General features: G+C 46.4%; 1 protein-coding gene across 2 annotated transcripts in view; it reads right to left on the minus strand.

The window, feature by feature from the left end:
* LOC148542344 (discoidin domain-containing receptor 2-like) overlaps positions 1 to 17,974 on the minus strand; it is a 173,755-nt gene that overhangs the window by 37,668 nt on the left and 118,113 nt on the right. Inside the window, exons 1-4 of one of the 2 annotated variants that reach the window (XM_088470396.1) lie at positions 17,267 to 17,345; positions 6,671 to 6,816; positions 5,743 to 5,845; positions 1,471 to 1,699 (exon numbers count right to left, since the gene is read on the minus strand). In XM_088470396.1, coding sequence (XP_088326522.1) covers positions 1,471 to 1,699; positions 5,743 to 5,845; positions 6,671 to 6,752 — 414 coding nt within the window. In that variant the 5' untranslated portion in view covers positions 6,753 to 6,816; positions 17,267 to 17,345. Of the gene's footprint in view, positions 1 to 1,470; positions 1,700 to 5,742; positions 5,846 to 6,670; positions 6,817 to 17,266; positions 17,346 to 17,974 lie in introns of those variants that run through there. The other variant, XM_088470391.1, reaches the window with a different exon arrangement.

Genomic DNA, 17,974 nt, shown 5'->3' on the forward strand with positions numbered 1-17,974 from the left:
CAAAATTAAACCAAGTCAGGTGGCTTGCTACGTACTCTTATGTAAACTGTCCTCCCTGTTGATGTAAATATTTGCCCTTTTTACGTTTGCCAGCACTGTATTTGGCCAATATTGTGGACAGTCAGGAGAGTGGGTACGTTGGTACAATCATTTTCTTTCTATTTTTTTGGCAGTCATGATCGATGGTCTGTAGGGTAGGGATTGTACAGGTGTGTATGCGTGTATCGGCATTGTGGACGGGACTTCAGATCAGGAGTGAAGTCGATCGAAACCATCGCATCAAAAGAGTGATCGCAAAGGTCTGTATCCAGCTTTACTCAACTGGACAGGGAAGTCCCACTTATTTGTTCATATGGCTTTCATGGTATGGCCATTGGCTTTCATCCTATATGTCAATGGCTTTCATCTTTTGGCTTCCACATAGCTTCTAAGGTATGACCTTTGACTTTCACCCTATATGTTAATGGATTTTATCTTATGGCTTCCACATAGCTTTCAAGGTGTGACCATTGGCTTTCACCCTATATGCCAATGGCTTTCATCTTATGGTTTCCACATGACTTTCAAGGTGTGACCATTGGCTTTCACCCTATATGCCAATGGCTTTCATCTTATGGTTTCCACATGACTTTCATGGTATGAACATTGGCTTTCATCCTATATGTCAATGGCTTTCATCTTATGGCTTCCACATGGGTTTCATGGTATGAACATTGGCTTTCATCCCAATATGTCAATGGCTTTCATCTTATGGTTTCCACATGGCTTTCATGTATGACCATCGGCTTTCACCCTATAGGCCAATGGTTTTCATCTTATGATTTCCACATGGGTTTCATGGTATGAACATTGGCTTTCATCCTAAATCTCAATGGCTTTCATCTTATGGTTTCCACATGACTTTCATGTATGACCATCGGCTTTCATCCCAATATGTCAATGGCTTTAATCCTATGGCTTCCATATGACTTTCATGGTATGACCTCTGGCTTTGACCACTGGCTTTCATTCTATAACTATCTATCTATCTATCTATCTAACTATCTATATCTATAAGCTGTCCACACACATAGCGATATTTTACCCGATCTGGCCGATTCCGACGCACTGGAATGACAGATCGTGTAAAATATGGCCAAATCGTGAGGAAATCGTGAGTCCCCACTCACAATCACGATGTGATGCGCGTCCCCGCAGGTCGCACATCGCATCTTCAGATCTGCCATGCTGTAGGGCAGATCTGACAATCTCAAGTCAGGATGTACTGGAATAGTTAGGAGGCACGATAGATCGTGTGTGACATTGGCAGCATGTTCAGACCAAATTGTGTGCAGGACTGCCAGCGAGCTCCAGGCTAGAGTTCAGGGGGAAATCGTACACATCGTGTGATTGTGATCACATCGCTGTGAGTGTAGGCACCCATACTGTATGATTTTGTTGCTAATGTGGACAAAGGAAAATTCTACTTACCGGATCTCCCTTATAGTCTTTCCATGAGAGCCACCGCTCTCCATTCCTGCTGTAGTCCACTCTGTAAGACCTGGCAAACTCTTTCCCTGTGGCTCGAGCATGACGTCCTTGAGTTCCAATCAGGGTGATGAAGTACAGCTTGTGTAGATGGATCTGCAAGTACTGCACATCCTCTGGTTGCAGTAGGCCTGCAGGACACCAAGCTCCGTCACCTTCCTCTCTCTGTAGCCTGTTGGAAAGTAAGGAAGCAATGAAGTCAGGTAACGGTTGATGGGAGACCGGCCTTTAGAGCTAATGCAAGGATAAATGCAGAGTATGAATACAAATAGCGCTTGCTCTTGCCGTGATAAAATGAAAATAATGTGGAGTCCTTAACGTGTTTCATCACGAGCCACGTGACTTCTTCAAAAGTTAAGGACACCACATTATATTAATTTTATCACGGCAAGAGCAAGCGCTATTTGTATTCATACACTGCATTTATCCGGCCGGGATCCATTAGTCATTAACAGGAGGACAGCTCCCAGCAGACTCCGAGGACGCTCGGACGGAGGGTCCGCGTAATTAAAGGCTACAGGAGCATGAGTAAGCACACGGCATATGGCGATTCCGTGTACGGCTTGTTTTTTAACAGTGACTGTTCATTGGAAGTGGATTTGTACACTAAGCTATTTAACCGTGGACGGGACAATTCGCATTTATGCTGGAATTTATATATATCGGATTAACAAATCCTCTTTTTTCCTACTAGTTGGATTACTCCCGATGATAAGATTTCAGCAAGCTCTCTATATATAGTCAATTTTTTTTTGGCTTATTGCATGTTTTCAGGATTACCTTGGCCACTTTCCGTGACTATTCAATATTACTGCGGTATTTGCGTGTTGCCACAGTGAATTCTTTCTATGGAACTATGGGTCTCATTCAGACCCGGTCGCAAGCGCCGATGCGCTCGCAACCGGGTCGATGGTCCCCACAGTGCGCATGTGTGAGACCCGGCTAGCGCTCCGTCGCTAGGGGTCTCGTAGCAGACAGGGCGAGTTGTCCATGTTGAGTGACAGCTCGCCCCTTTTGAAGATGTCAGTGGGGAACTTCCTGCTCAAGCAGTGCAGGAAGGTCCCTGGGGCTTACGAGAGCCCAGACCCAACCTTAGGGTCTGGTCGTAAGCCCCGATGGTCGCGATGGTGATGACCATCGCGACCATCACCCTGGTCGGTCGCTAGAGCTGTGGGTGGTAACCCACAGCCTAGCGACCAACCAGAAGGCGGCGCTTAAAAAAGTAAGTGGCCGCCCTCATTCAGAGCGATCGCTTGCAGCAAGCGATCGACTCTGAATGAGGCCTATATTTTTAATGCAATAGACGGACTCTCAATCCGGAATTTGCTGCTATATATTGAAACATTGTTGATATATTCTGCATTGCTACAGTGAACTTTCTCTATGGAAATATATTTTTGCATACAATAGAAGGATTTTTATCCAGGTTTTTCGCTGCTATATATCACTACACAGTTGTTTTTATCATTTAAGAGATAAAGAAACAGACAGGGGTCGATGGCGGGTATTGTTCAGAAGCTCAAAATGACCCACAGTAAATATTGTGGCTTAGACATAGAACCCACTGTCAGTCCGCGGGGATCCCATCGTTTAGTAAACTTGGGCCTAAATGACGTTTCACCATAGCCGAGGTGATCATAACTTTGAATTTGAATCTTAATAATACAATCTTCAAAATATATAATAAAATCGGACCCTGATTTAAATTAGGTCATCACGCCCGTTTGCGTGATGACTTAATTGTGGCTTCGGTGCATGTGAACGGCAAATCTAACGTGCATGGCGTGCGCCCCAGCTCCCACTGCGCATGATGTGCACATTAGTGGGCATATTTTACTAAAGTGTGGGTTTTAAGACGTAGAGATGTTGCCTTTAGCAACCAATCAGATTCTACTTCTCATTTATCTAGCAGCTTCTAGAATAGCTAGAATCTGATTGGTTGCTATGGGCAACATCTCCACTTTTAAAAACCCGACCTGTAGTAAATATACCCCCTAGGTGACAAGTGCACGCGTGCTGCACCGATGGGAGAGAAGAGGACCGGAACAGGGGTGGTAAGTATAACGGGATGGGTAGGGGCGAGGTGGGAGGGACCAGAGGGGGCGGGATCAGGGGCTGCTGAAGAGGGGTTTGCGGGGTGGCTAAGGTGACCCGACTGATACCAGGTCCATTTATTATCCATTTATATTAGAAAGTGCTTTGTTTGTTTTATGGTGTATTATGGCCGTGGCAGACTTGCTGCCATATCTAAGGGTGTGGAGGCTCAGAGGGGAGGGGCCTAGGAATTCTGGAATCAATCTCACGAGGCCTCTCCGTTACTCGTTCTTTATGGGGGGGGGTTAACGGATTTAGGAACCAAAGTAACATGATACAGCCACGCCCCTTAGCGAAGAGGCAGCGAATAGACTTTCCTGAATAATAACAATAACATTTCTGGGATCTATCAATTAGCAGCGGGACTCTGAGAGGAGACAAACAACGGAACTGTTCAGGAGGCCTCCAGACTCCCTAGACTTCTCATAAAACACAGAAGGAAAGGTGTGCCGTGTGTAAAGCAGTTATGTTGTACAGTAACCAGTATGATGTTTATAAAACTGTACACTAAGTCCTGTCATACAAATCACCAAATCTGGCTATTCATGTCTGCAGCTCAGGCGGGTCTGCGGGGAAAAATGTTCAACGTTCACGGCTAAAATCCAGTTACATCATTCATCTGAGCCGACCTCTCATTCTCCAAACATCCAATTACTCATTACATCATTCCTTGGCACGTGAACAGCAGCGCTGTCTGCACCGGTACAGTTAAAGTGGAATTAAAGGAACATAATGCACGCACTGCTATTAATGATAAATGTATTACAGTTCCCACACCGTGAGAGAAATTGAAATATTTATTATTGTATTTATATTAACTACACGACTGAGGTATCAATTATGCTCCTACAACATCAGTCATTGTATACACCTGAGTATTCTTATGTTCTCAGTGGCTGGTCTAGTCCTGTGACTGTCCTAATGCTCTGATTGGCCTAAGCTGGTCTAGTCCAGTGACTGTCCTAATGCTCTGATTGGCCTAAACTGGTCTAGTCCCGTGACTGTCCTAATGCTCTGATTTGCCTAAGCTGGTCTAGTCCCGTGACTGTCCTAATGCTCTGATTGGCCTAAACTGGTCTAGTCCTGTGACTGTCCTAATGCTCTGATTGGCCTAAGCTGGTCTAGTCCCGTGACTGTCCTAATGCTCTGATTGGCCTAAACTGGTCTAGTCCTGTGACTGTCCTAATGCTCTGATTGGCCTAAGCTGGTCTAGTCCTGTGACTGTCCTAATGCTCTGACTGGCCTAAGCTGGTCTAGTCCTGTGACTGTCCTAATGCTCTGATTGGCCTAAACTGGTCTAGTCCTGTGACTGTCCTAATGCTCTGATTGGCCTCAAGACGGTCTAGTCCTGTGACTGTCCTAATGCTCTGATTGGCCAAAGTTGGTCTAGTCTTGTGAATTTTGTAATGCCCTGATTGGCCCAACTTAGTTTAGTCCTGAGAATGTCTTATTGTACTTTGGGCCTGATTCAGAGCCGGACGCTCGCTCTGAAATAGGGCCTGGCTACCTAAAATTGGAGCGGCCTCTTGGACGCACGCATAGCTGTGGGTTACCACCCACAGCTTATGCAAGCGTCCATGATGATGGTCAAGATCATCGCGACCATCGGGCTTGCGACGAGACCCTGCGGTAGGGTCTCGTTGCCGCAAGCCCTGGAGTGATTTTGGCTCTATCAGAGCCAAAATCACTCCCACTGATATCACTAGTGATGTCAGTGGGGCCGGACCCAGACGGTAGGCGTTCCCATGGGAACGCCTCCGTCTGGCAGCCACACCCCCAGCACGCCCACCAAAGGGGGCGTGCTGTCACTCACCATCGACAGCACGCCCCCTTTGGTGCGAGACCCCGAGCGACTGCTTCCCCGTCGCTCGCCGGGTCTCGCGCATGCGCATGACGGAGCTCCCTCCATCGTGCGTATGCGCACTTGGGCACCATCGACCCGCTTGCGAGTGTACAGCGCTCGCGAGCGGGTCTGAATGAGACCCATTGACCCAAGTTGGTCTAGCCTTGTGAATGTTGTAATGCTCTGATTGGGGCAGGCTTTGCAATTTTCACAGCACTGTCAAAAAAAGGCGGTCTCATCATAATAATGTTCATATATATATATAGTTTAATTCATACCTTGCGTACTGGGGCCCCGTAGACTCATACCATTGGCTGGAAGCAGTGATGTCCTCATCACGTATCGTCTTGTCATACATCCCCAGGGCATACCGACATATTGCTGTCGGCAAAAGAGAACAGAGACGTCACGGGGGAGATATCACCACATCAGCTCTCAGTCATTTGTGTATACACATCTCTATTGTCACTGTACAACTCTTGAAATAAATGTCTTGTGAAGTATTTTAATGGCCATACAGAATCCATGCAGACTACAGATTCACAGTTCATTTGGGGTGATCTTTTGCTTGGTATGAGGCCTGTTGTGTACCTGCCAACATTCCTTACTGAACTATTGGGATCAAAGAGGTCATGTCCCTATCCGACAAAAGCACACCCAGTTTTCCCAAACTGAGCCCATTTCAGAGAGGCCAAACATTCTTCGAGTGCCCGAATTTAGGACTGCTCCATGAAGACAAGGACTCTTAATCTGGTATTCTAATGGGTAACTCATAAAGCTAACATTATTACTGTACAGCAATGGTCAACTCTTTACTAGTAGGGAAAGGCCACCACCTTCAAGGGAGAAGTGAGCATAGAGAGCACCTCTTAAGTTCTACTGTTCTGCCGAATGCAGTTAGCAATCATCCCTGCTCTGCACCCAGAAGCTGCCCAAGGCTGGGACAGGTGTCCCTAGTCTTGGACAACAGAGTCCACGTTTCAGCACTACACATCAGCTCCCTCTTACAGTTTCTATGGACAGACAAAGACGCCCTGTAGCTCTCCAACTGTTGTAGAGCTATACTCCCCAAGAGAGCAGGCTGGGACTTGCAGTTCAGCTACAGCTGGGGAACCCCAGGATTCTCTCCCCCTGGTATAGGCAAAGTGTTTCCATGCAGTAACAGAGTGCTCTGCGGACGGCATACACCCCAGGGAGAGTTCTCACCAGGGATGACCTCTGTGGTGGAGCGACCAGTCAGAAGAGACAGCAGCAGGAGCCGGAGATACATTCTGCGGAGCCCCAGCATATACAGACTCCGCTGGTTTTCCAGTTCTGCTCTTCTCAGCCGTGGACTTCAGTCAGCTACATTTCTGTAATGAGAATGGGGAAAGATTATAATCACGCGGCTCAAGCGGTCGCCTATAATAGTCTAGGACCAACAAGAATAACTTAATTCATTCAGCCTCTAAAATATATTATTAGACCAACACATTGGTGGAAACAAAAAAATAAAGTGGCAGATTCTCATTAACATATTTTCAGAAACAGAGTGTATCTTAAGTTCAGAACAATTTACCCAAAATGGCTCCCTCTTAATTTCTGTAGCTCCTCCCTAATGTCAGCGGCACTATGCAAATGAGGGATAGTATCCAGACTGAGAAAGCATAATATTCGCTTACAGCAAAATATCACTAAATGGCTTTAGGGATCTCAATAAAACATTATTGCGGCACAGGTTTGTGTCTTAAAAAAAGGCAAACTATGTAGTAATAATAATTAGAAATGTGCAGTTCAGTGTTCCTGAAACACAAACACACCCGAACGAGTCAAATCGAGTCCTAGTTCGGAGCTACTTTGGGATTCTAAGTCGAACCGAGTCCCAGTTTGGTTCTGCAGTCAGTTCGGAACTCGGATTTAAAAAACCGACTTCGGGTTTTGGATTGCATGTAAACGGGTCCAAAATAGCTGTTTATCGATTTTTTTTAATCGATAATCATCGAGCTTTAAGGGATCCAGAAACGAACCAAAACACTTGAGGGTGGTTTTGTCAAAACCAAAACATGATGATGAATTAGAACCAAAACGAAAACACGGGGGTCCACCCACATCTCTAATAATAATAATAAAAAATAATATATTCCTTTCCAACTTAATTTTCAGGGTGCAAAACAGTTTAAAACCATTAGGTGGCAGCAAATCCTTACAAGAGATATATTTGGAAGCAGTTGTCATATTAATAATTAAAGTTATTATAGGGAATGAAATGACCCTCTCGTGAAGACATGGATACATCATTATAATTTTACGCTATTCATTTCAATGCTGTGTCTCAGCTCACACGGGCAATTTAGAATGCTACAATTTTCTGACTTGAAGGTCATAGGAGGTTACCATTTATTAAGATATACACATATAATGTTGCATGGGTCCCAGCAAAAATAAATAAAAAAATAATACACAATTAAAAGAGAGTAAATATTTTGCAATGACTGCAATAATAAAATGTAGCCTTTAAATATCCAATTCTTTGCTGAGAATCACTGTTGTTATCCCAACTTATAACAATGTAACAGTCTGTTGATGAATTGTGGCAATGTCCATATTATAAATATGTAAAAATATAGTTTCTCACCCTGATGTCTGCAAAGTAATTCCGCTGTAATCCTTTAGTAGCCCATTGAGGATGGGACAAATAGACAGGGCAGCTTATCCGGATGGTAGTGTCTGATGAGGGTCACCGGACCCTCGGGTTCCAACAGCAGTCCCCGCGCTCACGCTGTGTCCGCACAATTCATCAACAGACTGTTACATTATTATAAGTTGGAATCACAGCAGTGTTTCTCAGCAGAGAACTGGATATTTAAAGACTAAATTTTATTATTGCAGTCATTGCAATATAATTACTCTCTTTTAATTGTGTATTATTTTTTTAATTTATTTTTGCTGGGACCCATGCAACATTATATGTATATATCTTAATAAATTATGTCAATTGTGATTTAAATTGTCTGTGTATGGGATGATTTAAATATCTACTAATTGGTTAAGCGCAGTTCCTATACAAATCCTTTCACTATTTCAATATCTTGTTAAGTCTGCAGAGACTTAGGGGGGTAGTCAATTCGGAGCGAAAAGTCCGTGCTGGACTTTTTGCTCCACATCGCAGATTTTCAAGGAATAAAGTATCGGGCGCGTGTCCGCTTTATCCCCGTATTCAACTAGAAATCAACTAAAACGGGAGCCGGCGGAAAGGTAAGTATCGCCAAAAAACAAGAATTTTCAGGAAATATTCCAGGAACCCCCCTAAAGATGTCTAGACATGGGGGATCAGTATGGGTACCCCCATTTTTACCTGCTGAAGGAAGTCGGGGTTTCTAATAGCCGCGGCAGGTGCATATTTGCGGCTATGAAGAAGGGGTGACCAATAGGACTTAGATTTAAAAAAAAACAAAAAACTATTTCTATCAAATTTGGGGTACATGAAAATGGGGGTAAGCATATTTTTAAGTCCCTAAAATGATTTTTAAATATTCTGCAAAAATGCACCTGCCGCTACTCCCGCAATGAAGAAAACACCTGCCGCATGTAAGGGAACCCCTCTGGATTTAATTAGCCTATTTTAGAAGTGTGTTCCCTAATATTTTTTTTTTTCACCCCAAAAATAAAGTAAATTTTTTGGGGTGTCCTGATTTTTTTTTTTTTTTACACAGTTTATTTTTAAATGACATTCCCAGGGGTGCAGGCTTTTTTTTTTTTTTAAAGCCTGCACCCCTAAACCCCAATTCTGCACTTTTTTTTCGCCATGTTAAACATGGTGAAAACATGCGAGAATAACGTCATCGGTTATCGCCGATTTCAACTTTTTGCTGCCTAATTGAATACGGCCCTTAATTTGGAACAGCAGCTAACCAATTAGTTTCTGTAATATACCAACAACAGAGAGGAATAATTAGTGCCTACTGGTTTTATTCATTCTGGTTAATGCATAGGAGGTTGTGTGGTAGAGTCCAAGTTTTCAGTAGCTGCGCAATTGCGGCAATAATTTAACCGGCAAAACCAGGCTGGTTTCACCTTTTAAGTGGCTGACATTTTAAATGTGCAACCAATATCGCCAGAGCTGCTCTGCTTCACACAACTCGCACCAGTGGCGGGCTGGGCCGGGTGGCAGGTGCCCCCCGGGCCGCAGCGTCATGCGGGCCGCGGGCCGGGGCAGACTGTGTCACTGTGACACAGACTGCACCGCGTGTGTAGCGCTGACCGGACGGAGTTCGGTCAGCGCTACACACAGGGCCGCCATCAGGGGGGGACTGCCGGGACTGGAGTCCCGGGCCCGCCCGTCCGCTGTAGCCCAAGCCCAGGAAAGTCATCCTGCTCTGCACCCTAACAGCTGCGGCCAGACACTCTGGGGGCCCGCCTGCTGCTAAGCCCTGCTGCTGCACAAGCCATGGCAGCAGCCGGACACTATGGGGACCCTGCCCGCGGCGCTCCTAGTACTGCCGGCAGCTCTCCCACGCCATACATGCATCACTATTATTAACTGTGTCAGAGCAGGAACTGCCGCTGTGCTGCCGAGTTATATGGTCTTGCTCGGCAGCGCAGCGGCAGTTCCTGCTGTGACACAGTTCCTCCTACCTGAAGGACTGCTGGGAGCGCGACGCTGACCTTGTGACGTCACGTCGCGCTCCCTGCTGAAGAGAGGAGCCGCCGGCCGCGTGGGACTGAGACCCGGACCAGCTAATGGAGGATCATGTAAAAGGTAAGAGAAGGGACATAGGCTGGGAAAACAAGGGGGTGGAAAGGGGGCAGGAGGCTGGACAAACGGGGGTGGAAAAGGGGCTGAAGGCTGGAAAGGGGACAGAAGGCTGGACAAACGGGGGTGGAAAAGGGGCTGAAGGCTGGAAAGGGGACAGAAGGCTGGACAAACGGGGGTGGAAAAGGGGCTGAAGGCTGGAAAGGGGGCAGAAGGCTGGACAAACGGGGGTGGAAAGGGGGCAGAAGACTGGAAAGGGGGCTAAAGGCTGGAATGGGGGCTGAAGGCTGGAAAGGGGACAGAAGGCTGGAAAGGGGCAGAAGGCTGGAAAGGGGGCAGAAGGCTGGAAAACGGGGGTGGAAAGAGGGCAGAAGGCTGGAAAGGGGAAGAAGGCTGGAAAAAAGGGGGTGGAAAGGGGCCACAAGGATGTAAAAAATGGTGGTGGACAGGGGGTCGGAGGCTGGAAAAACAGGGGTGGAAAGGGGCAGAAGGCTGGAAAGGGGACAGAAGGCTGGACAAATGGGGGTGGAAAGGGGGCTGAAGGCTGGAAAGGTGACAGAAGGCTGGAAAGGGGGCAGAAGGCTGGAAAGGGGGCAGAAGGCTGGACAAACGGTGGTGGACAGGGGACCGGAGGCTGGAAAAACAGGCGTGGAAAGGGGGCAGAAGGCTGGAAAAACGGGGGTGGAAAGGGGGCAGAATGCTGGAAAAACAGGGGTGGAAAGGGGGCAGGAGGCTTGAAAGACAAAGGGGTGGCAGGCTGAAAAGATAAGGGGGTAGGTGGCTTGAAAGACGGGGAGGAAAGTGGGCAGAAAGCTGGAATGGCGCAGGGATCTGGAGATGACACAGGGCAGAGAGGTTTGAATGACAGGGATCTGAAGGGGAGACGGGACAGGAATCTGGAGGTGACATAGGGAGCAGGAGGCTGGAGATAACATGGGGTATGTAGCTGGAAAGACAAGGGGATAGATAGGACATGGAGCAGGAGGCTGGAGTGACACATGGGCAGCAGGCCGGAGGAGACACAGGTGGCGAGTCTGGTTGAACCTTTGTTGTATGATAATGACATTAGTTATATTCCTACACAAACAGGCATTTTCCTACATGAATAGTGAATACCGACTGAAGACACCATCTGCCCAGGGAGGATCAATTTCTTCAGAGGTTCCCCATCACAGAGAAACCACCATACAGGTAAGGTCAGGTGTATTTTTTATTTCATATGCACATGCTGTGCCTGTGCCAAATATATTAGAATTGCACATTGTACATGTGCCGGATTTCGGAATTGCAGAGAGAGAGTCCAATGAGCTGCAAAACAAAAGATGTGGAAAAGCAGTTCTACAAATTACACGTTTTGTTGTGCAGATCATTGCTCTGTTGTCTCTGCCTTTCCAAAACCCCAGCACATGTGCAATTCTATTTGGCTCAGGTACTATGCAAACAGTCCAGTCACAGTGATCCCCCTTCTCATCCTGTCCAGTGCACCCCCATTCAGCCCAGTGTCCCCCACCATCTCACTGACTCCCCCATCCCAGTGTCTACCCCCTTCCCTCCCCAACCAGCCCACTGCCTCCATCTAACTGCCCCTCAGCAAGAACCCCAGCCAGGCTAGTCAGTGTTCCGCCATCATCCAGCCCAGGGTTCCCCTTCTCCATCCTAGTGTTCCCCCCTCCCACCACCATCTCACTGCCCTCTTTCCATCCAGCCCAGTGTCCCCCTATATCTCACCCACTGCCTCTCCCCATTATTCTCTACCTGTCACCCACTGCCTTTCACCCTTTACCTGGCATCACCCACTGCCTTTCCTTTTCTCCCTCTACCTGGCGTCACCCATTGCCTCTCCCTGTCACCCACTGCCTGTCACCCTACCACCGGCGTCACCCACTACCTCTCCCTGACACTATCCCTGGCGTCACCCACTGCCTTTCCCTATCACCTTGTCCCTGGCATCACCAACTGCCTATCCCCTTCACCCTCTCCTGTCACCCACTACCTCTCAATCTCACACTATATCTACCAGTCACCTATCTCTCCTGCCAGCCACTGCCTCTCCCCGAGGAGCCACAGCATGTGAGGACTGGGGAGCAGCTAGAACTTAATAATAAGAAGAGTGTGGTAACTTAGTTAAGTGTCTGGGGTTGTGGGAAGGGGGGGGGCCCTGCCTATTTTGGAAGTCCCGGGCCCCATAATTTCTGATGGCAGCCCTGGCTACACAAGTGACAAAGACGTCTCTCCCATAATGCAGAGCGGCCCGGCCCGGGAAGGACAGACGGAGGAGCGGATGGCGACGGCGTGAGCGGGGATTCAGGTAAGTGGCTTTTTTTTTTTTTTTTCCACTACATGTGTCTACTGGGGGGGGAGGCTGGCACTACAAGGGGGGAGACCACTACTGGGGGCACCACAAGGGGGGAACCACTACTGGAGGCACTGCAAGGGGGGGACTACTACTAATGGGGGCAATACAAGGGGGGGACTACTACTACTGGGGGCACTACAAGGGGGGGACTACTGGGGGCACTACAAGAGGGAGGGACTACTACTGGGGGCACTACAAGAGGGAGACCACTACTAGGGGTTACTACAATGGGGGAGATCAATACTGGGGGCACTACAGGGGGGGGACCACTAGGGATTATAACTGGGGGCACTTCAAGGGGGGGGACTACTACTGGGGGCACTACAAGGGGGGGGACTACTCATACAAGGGAGGGACTACTACTACTATGGGCACTACAAGGGGAGGGGACAACTACTAGGGGCACTGCAGAGGGGGGAGAAGACTACTACTAGGGGCACTGCATTGAGGGACCACTGCTGGGTGCTCTATATAAAGGGCAATACTGGGGGTACTGCATAGGGGGAAGATTACAACTGGGGCCACTATTTAAGGGGCACTGCATAAGGGTTACCACTATTGGGGGTACTGCATGGGGTGTGGACTGCTACTGGGGGCACTATATAAGGAGCACTGCATAGGGGGTACCACTACTGGGGGCACTATATAAGGGGCTTACTACTGGGGGCACAAGAGTCACTGCACAGGGGGGACCACTACTGGGGGCACTGCATAGGGGGGATCACTACTGGGGGCACTACTGGAGGCCTGCATAAGGGGATCCTCTCCTGGGCACAGGGGGGCACTGCATATGGGCACCACGATGGGGCTGTCCCTAATCTTTATTTTTACTTTACATTAATCCCATATGGCCAGCCTCCTCCCTGGAACACTTGAGGGGGGGGGGGGCGTAGCACGCACGTTCTTCGGGCACCCTGGCTACACGCTACTCCTCTGCCAGGGCCGCCTGCATGCATTTGCCCCCCAGACTAAAAGTTGCCAGCCAGCCCCTGACTCGCACCCTGTTACCTAAACCCCATAGAGATTTACGGATATATGCCAAGATAGGGCTAACTAAGAATACTGTGGGAGTGAATGGGGAAGGCTGTTCCACTGTCACGCGGTATAAGTTCAGCCGTCAGAATGGCGCAGGTAGCGATTTGACAGGGGAATCACTATGGTCTGATAATGAAACAGTGTACCTGATTTCAGCACCATAACTTCAAGTTATGGCTCCCAGTGCTGGCCACACCCCCTCATCACATGATGTCATGCCATGGGGGCGTGGCCACAAGGGACCGGAACTACAGCGATGCTTGGAGCTTCCTCAGGATGCTCTGGGGGGGGGGGGGGGGGCTATTATGGCTGCAGTCTGCCGTTTGGAGCATTCCGGTAGATATGAGAAATACGCTCAAACCCTGAAAGCAACATTTTTGGGGATTTGATCGCATTTGTTTACGCATAGTACATAAAATGACAGTTAGAAGCTGATTGGTTGCTATGGGCAACTTCTCCACTTTCTTTCTCTAAGGTTTGATACATCTCCCCCACAGTGGGCCTGGATCTCCATGCAATTCTGATCTGTGTCCCCTGGCAGTAACCTTTGGGACACACGCACATATTTTAAACATCAGATGCTTGCGCCCGATGTTTTAAATGCGTCCACCTTTGAATAAGGCCGAGTTTTAGTTAAAAATGCGAAACTCACATTATGCTACCTGTACACAACATACTGTAACAAAAAATAGAATTTTTTTATATACATTTAAAATAAAAACAAACACCCCCATAGTTTACAATAATTTCTTTAAAAATACAATGGGAATTAATGCAGGAATCCAAAAGGAAATGACAAATAAGAAATCTGAATAGACAGCCGCAATCTGGCATTACATAACATATGTAACCTAGGTAATAATGAATTAAGGGCCTGATTCAGACCCGGTCGCAAGCGCTGAGCGATCGCAACCGGGTCGATGGTGGCCCAGAGGGCATGCGCACGACGGAGCCGGCTCCGTCGTGCACATGCGCGAGACCCCGATAGCGACGGGCAATCCGTCACTCCGGGTCTTGCACCAAAGGCAGTGGCAAACGCAGGATTTCTAGAGGGGGGGTTCCAAATGCTTGATTTTAGAGCGAGTGTGGCCAGTCCATGAAGAGGATATAATTAGTACTTATCCAGCTTTAATATGTTACATACAAAGTATATTGTGTTGCATAATTCCAGCATATACAGGACCAGCGATCACAGTAAGTCATCAGATGCGGCAGTAGGTCCATCCTGTCTGAGCAGAATGTTTTTCTTCAGATGTGGGCACCATTCCTGAGCATTGGAGCAAGTCCGGGAGTCTGAGGGAGCAGCAGAAGAACCTAGCACTGCCCTGGACATATATGTACATATCAGTCTCCTTATGTACTGGATAGTGTATTATTATACAGTATTAATTATTAACACTATTAATGGTCTATAGCAGTGAACCTCTAACAGTGCATGTTTTCCACATCTCCTAGTTGGTGCACAGGTATATTTATTACAGGCTGACACATTTTAAAAGATCCACAGGTAGTGCTAATCATTTCATATGCGATACTGAGAAGAACATGCAGCACTAGTAACATTCTATTATATTACTATTTCTATTGTGGTCATGGTGTGTGCTGGGGAGGGGGGTTTCCAGGCAGATGGAAACGCCCCCTACGTTTGCCTATGAAAGGGGACGTGCTGTCGATGTTGAGTGACAGCACGCCCCCTTTGGTGGGCAGGCCGGGGGGGTGGCTGCCCAAACGTAGGCGTTCCCATGAGAACGCCTACCGTTTGGGGCCAAGTGATGTCAGTGGAGAGATTCCGGCTCTGTTAGAGCCGAAATCTCTCTGGGGCTTGCGGCAACGAGACCCTACCACAAGGGTCTCGTCGCAAGCCCGATGGTCGCGATGGTCTTGACCATCGCGACCAGGAGGCCGTTCTTAAAAAAAAAAGACCGGCCCTGATTCAGAGCGAGCGCTCTGTCAGAGCGTCTGGCTCTGAATCAGGGCCTAAGTACTATCAGTCAGAGGAGTCAGTATACAATCAGCCAATCACAGGTGGCTTCATCTTCCTGCTACAGTACAAGATAAGCCCCCTAAGAAAGTGTTGAAGTATTCTGTTACACTTCCTACCAGTCAGGTTTCATCATTTTCATACTTTAATACTGTGAAGAAATCACTTAAAGTCTTCTATTGTCATCTTATGCATCAGTGGTCATTCAGCTGAGGATGTTGTAAAGACCTGTCCAGTGGAAGTCCCAAAGTAGCCCTGACGCGTTTCATTGTAGACTCACCCCACAATCAGATGAAGCTCTGGGCTGTTCCAGAACAAAACGCATCAGGTGTACTACTTTGGGACTTCTACTGGCCTGATCTTCCCAACATCCCAGCTTAGTGATCATACTGCTACAATACACTGACTGATCAAACAAATACACCTTCTGTGCTTAGCTGTATTAAATTACAATGGTCACTCTTCTGTACATTCATATTAAACCAAACAAATACAGGAACCGATTTTCAAAGCAGAAAGCTGGTACAGAGTTGTGCCCTGAATCGTATTAAAGCCTTAAGCGTCAGTGTTAAAAGCAGTGAAAAGATCTATCCCTACTAATTCTATTAATTTAGATGGATCAGGTGTCTTAATGATGAGAAAATTAACATTATGGATAATTAGGAGACTCCATGAATGTCCTAGGAAGACATGATATTTACCCACTTTAGATTTTATGCGCCATGCTATAATGAAATGACTTTTCATGCGCCATACTATAATGTAATGACCTTTTATACGCCATACTATAATGTAATGACTTTTTATGCGCCATACTATAATGTAATGACTTTTTATGCGCCATACTATAATGTAATGACTTTTTATGTGCCATACTATAATGTAATTACTTTTTATGCGCCATACTATAATGTAATTACTTTTCATGTGCCATACTATAATGTAATGACTTTTTATGCGCCATACTAAAATTTAATTACTTTTCATGTGCCATACTATAATGTAATTACTTTTCATGTGCCATACTATAATGTAATTACTTTTTATGCGCCATACTATAATTTAATTACTTTTCATGTGCCATACTATAATGTAATTACTTTTTATGCGCCATACTATAATGTAATTACTTTTCATGTGCCATACTATAATGTAATTACTTTTTATGCACCATACTATAATGTAATTACTTTTCATGCACCATACTATAATGTAATTACTTTTCATGTGCCATACTATAATGTAATGACTTTTTATGCGCCATACTATAATGTAATGACTTTTCATGCGCCATACTATAATCTAATGACTTTTTATGCGCCATACTATAATCTAATGACTTTTCTTGCACCATACTATAATGTAATGACTTTTCATGCGCCATACTATAATGTAATGACTTTTCATGCGCCATACTATAATGTAATTACTTTTTATTCGCCATACTATAATCTAATGACTTTTCTTGCGCCATACTATAATGTAATGACTTTTCATGCGCCATACTATAATGTAATGACTTTTCATGCGCCATACTATAATGTAATTACTTTTTATTGCCATACTATAATGTAAGTACTTTTTATGCGCCATACTATAATCTAATGATTTTTCAGAACATCAGCCGAGTAAATCTACAGTCTAGAACAATTCCTCCAACCTACCACATCCTAGATTACAGATATTTACATAGCTTACCATTGTACCGTAGCTCTGAGGGTCCCTAGATCAGAAGGTATCTCAGGAATAATCATTAATCTCTTCCATCCAACCTTTGATATTTAGAAATTATGTGCATTCCGCCTCCTCTTGTTTTTCCCCTGAATTTAATGTTTGGAGGGTTAAAATTCCTGGAAAGATCTCGTGAGTGGCCATGATTGAAAACATATGTAATCGCCTGTATACACGGGTCCTGCTCATCCCTTTATTTCAACACGGTCCTGTTACTTGTTATGTGACGGGCACAGTAAGTAACTGCGGGGGCGGCCTGGCGGGGACCTAGGGCATGTAAAAGCGGTCTTGTTTATTGAGTGAACAATAATTCTTGGAGCAATTGGAGAGTGAAGACTGATGATACTTTTATTTTTTCCAGGAACACTATTATACTTTAGTCCTATGTTTAGGCTGCAGTCAGGGGTACGGTAAGTTGGGGAAGCCTTACATAGCACCCTAATATCCACCTCCACTACTCGCTGCTAACGCTACCCTGTGGACCAGTCTCCCCTATTATCTAAAATGACAGTAAGGAATAAGTTTGGTAGGAAGAAAAGATAGATCCGCAGGTCAGTCTACCTGTCTCTATACCATTATTTATGTTTCCCCATACTCTCTCCCACTCCATTGGCCTTCATGACTCATCCCGGGATCATGTTCTACGTTTTCCTCAATGTCTCCACCACAGTCCAC

This window comes from Taudactylus pleione, unplaced genomic scaffold (genome assembly GCF_031769625.1).
Source record: "Taudactylus pleione unplaced genomic scaffold, aTauple2 ptg000013l, whole genome shotgun sequence".
NCBI classification, from domain to species: Eukaryota; Metazoa; Chordata; class Amphibia; order Anura; family Myobatrachidae; genus Taudactylus; species Taudactylus pleione.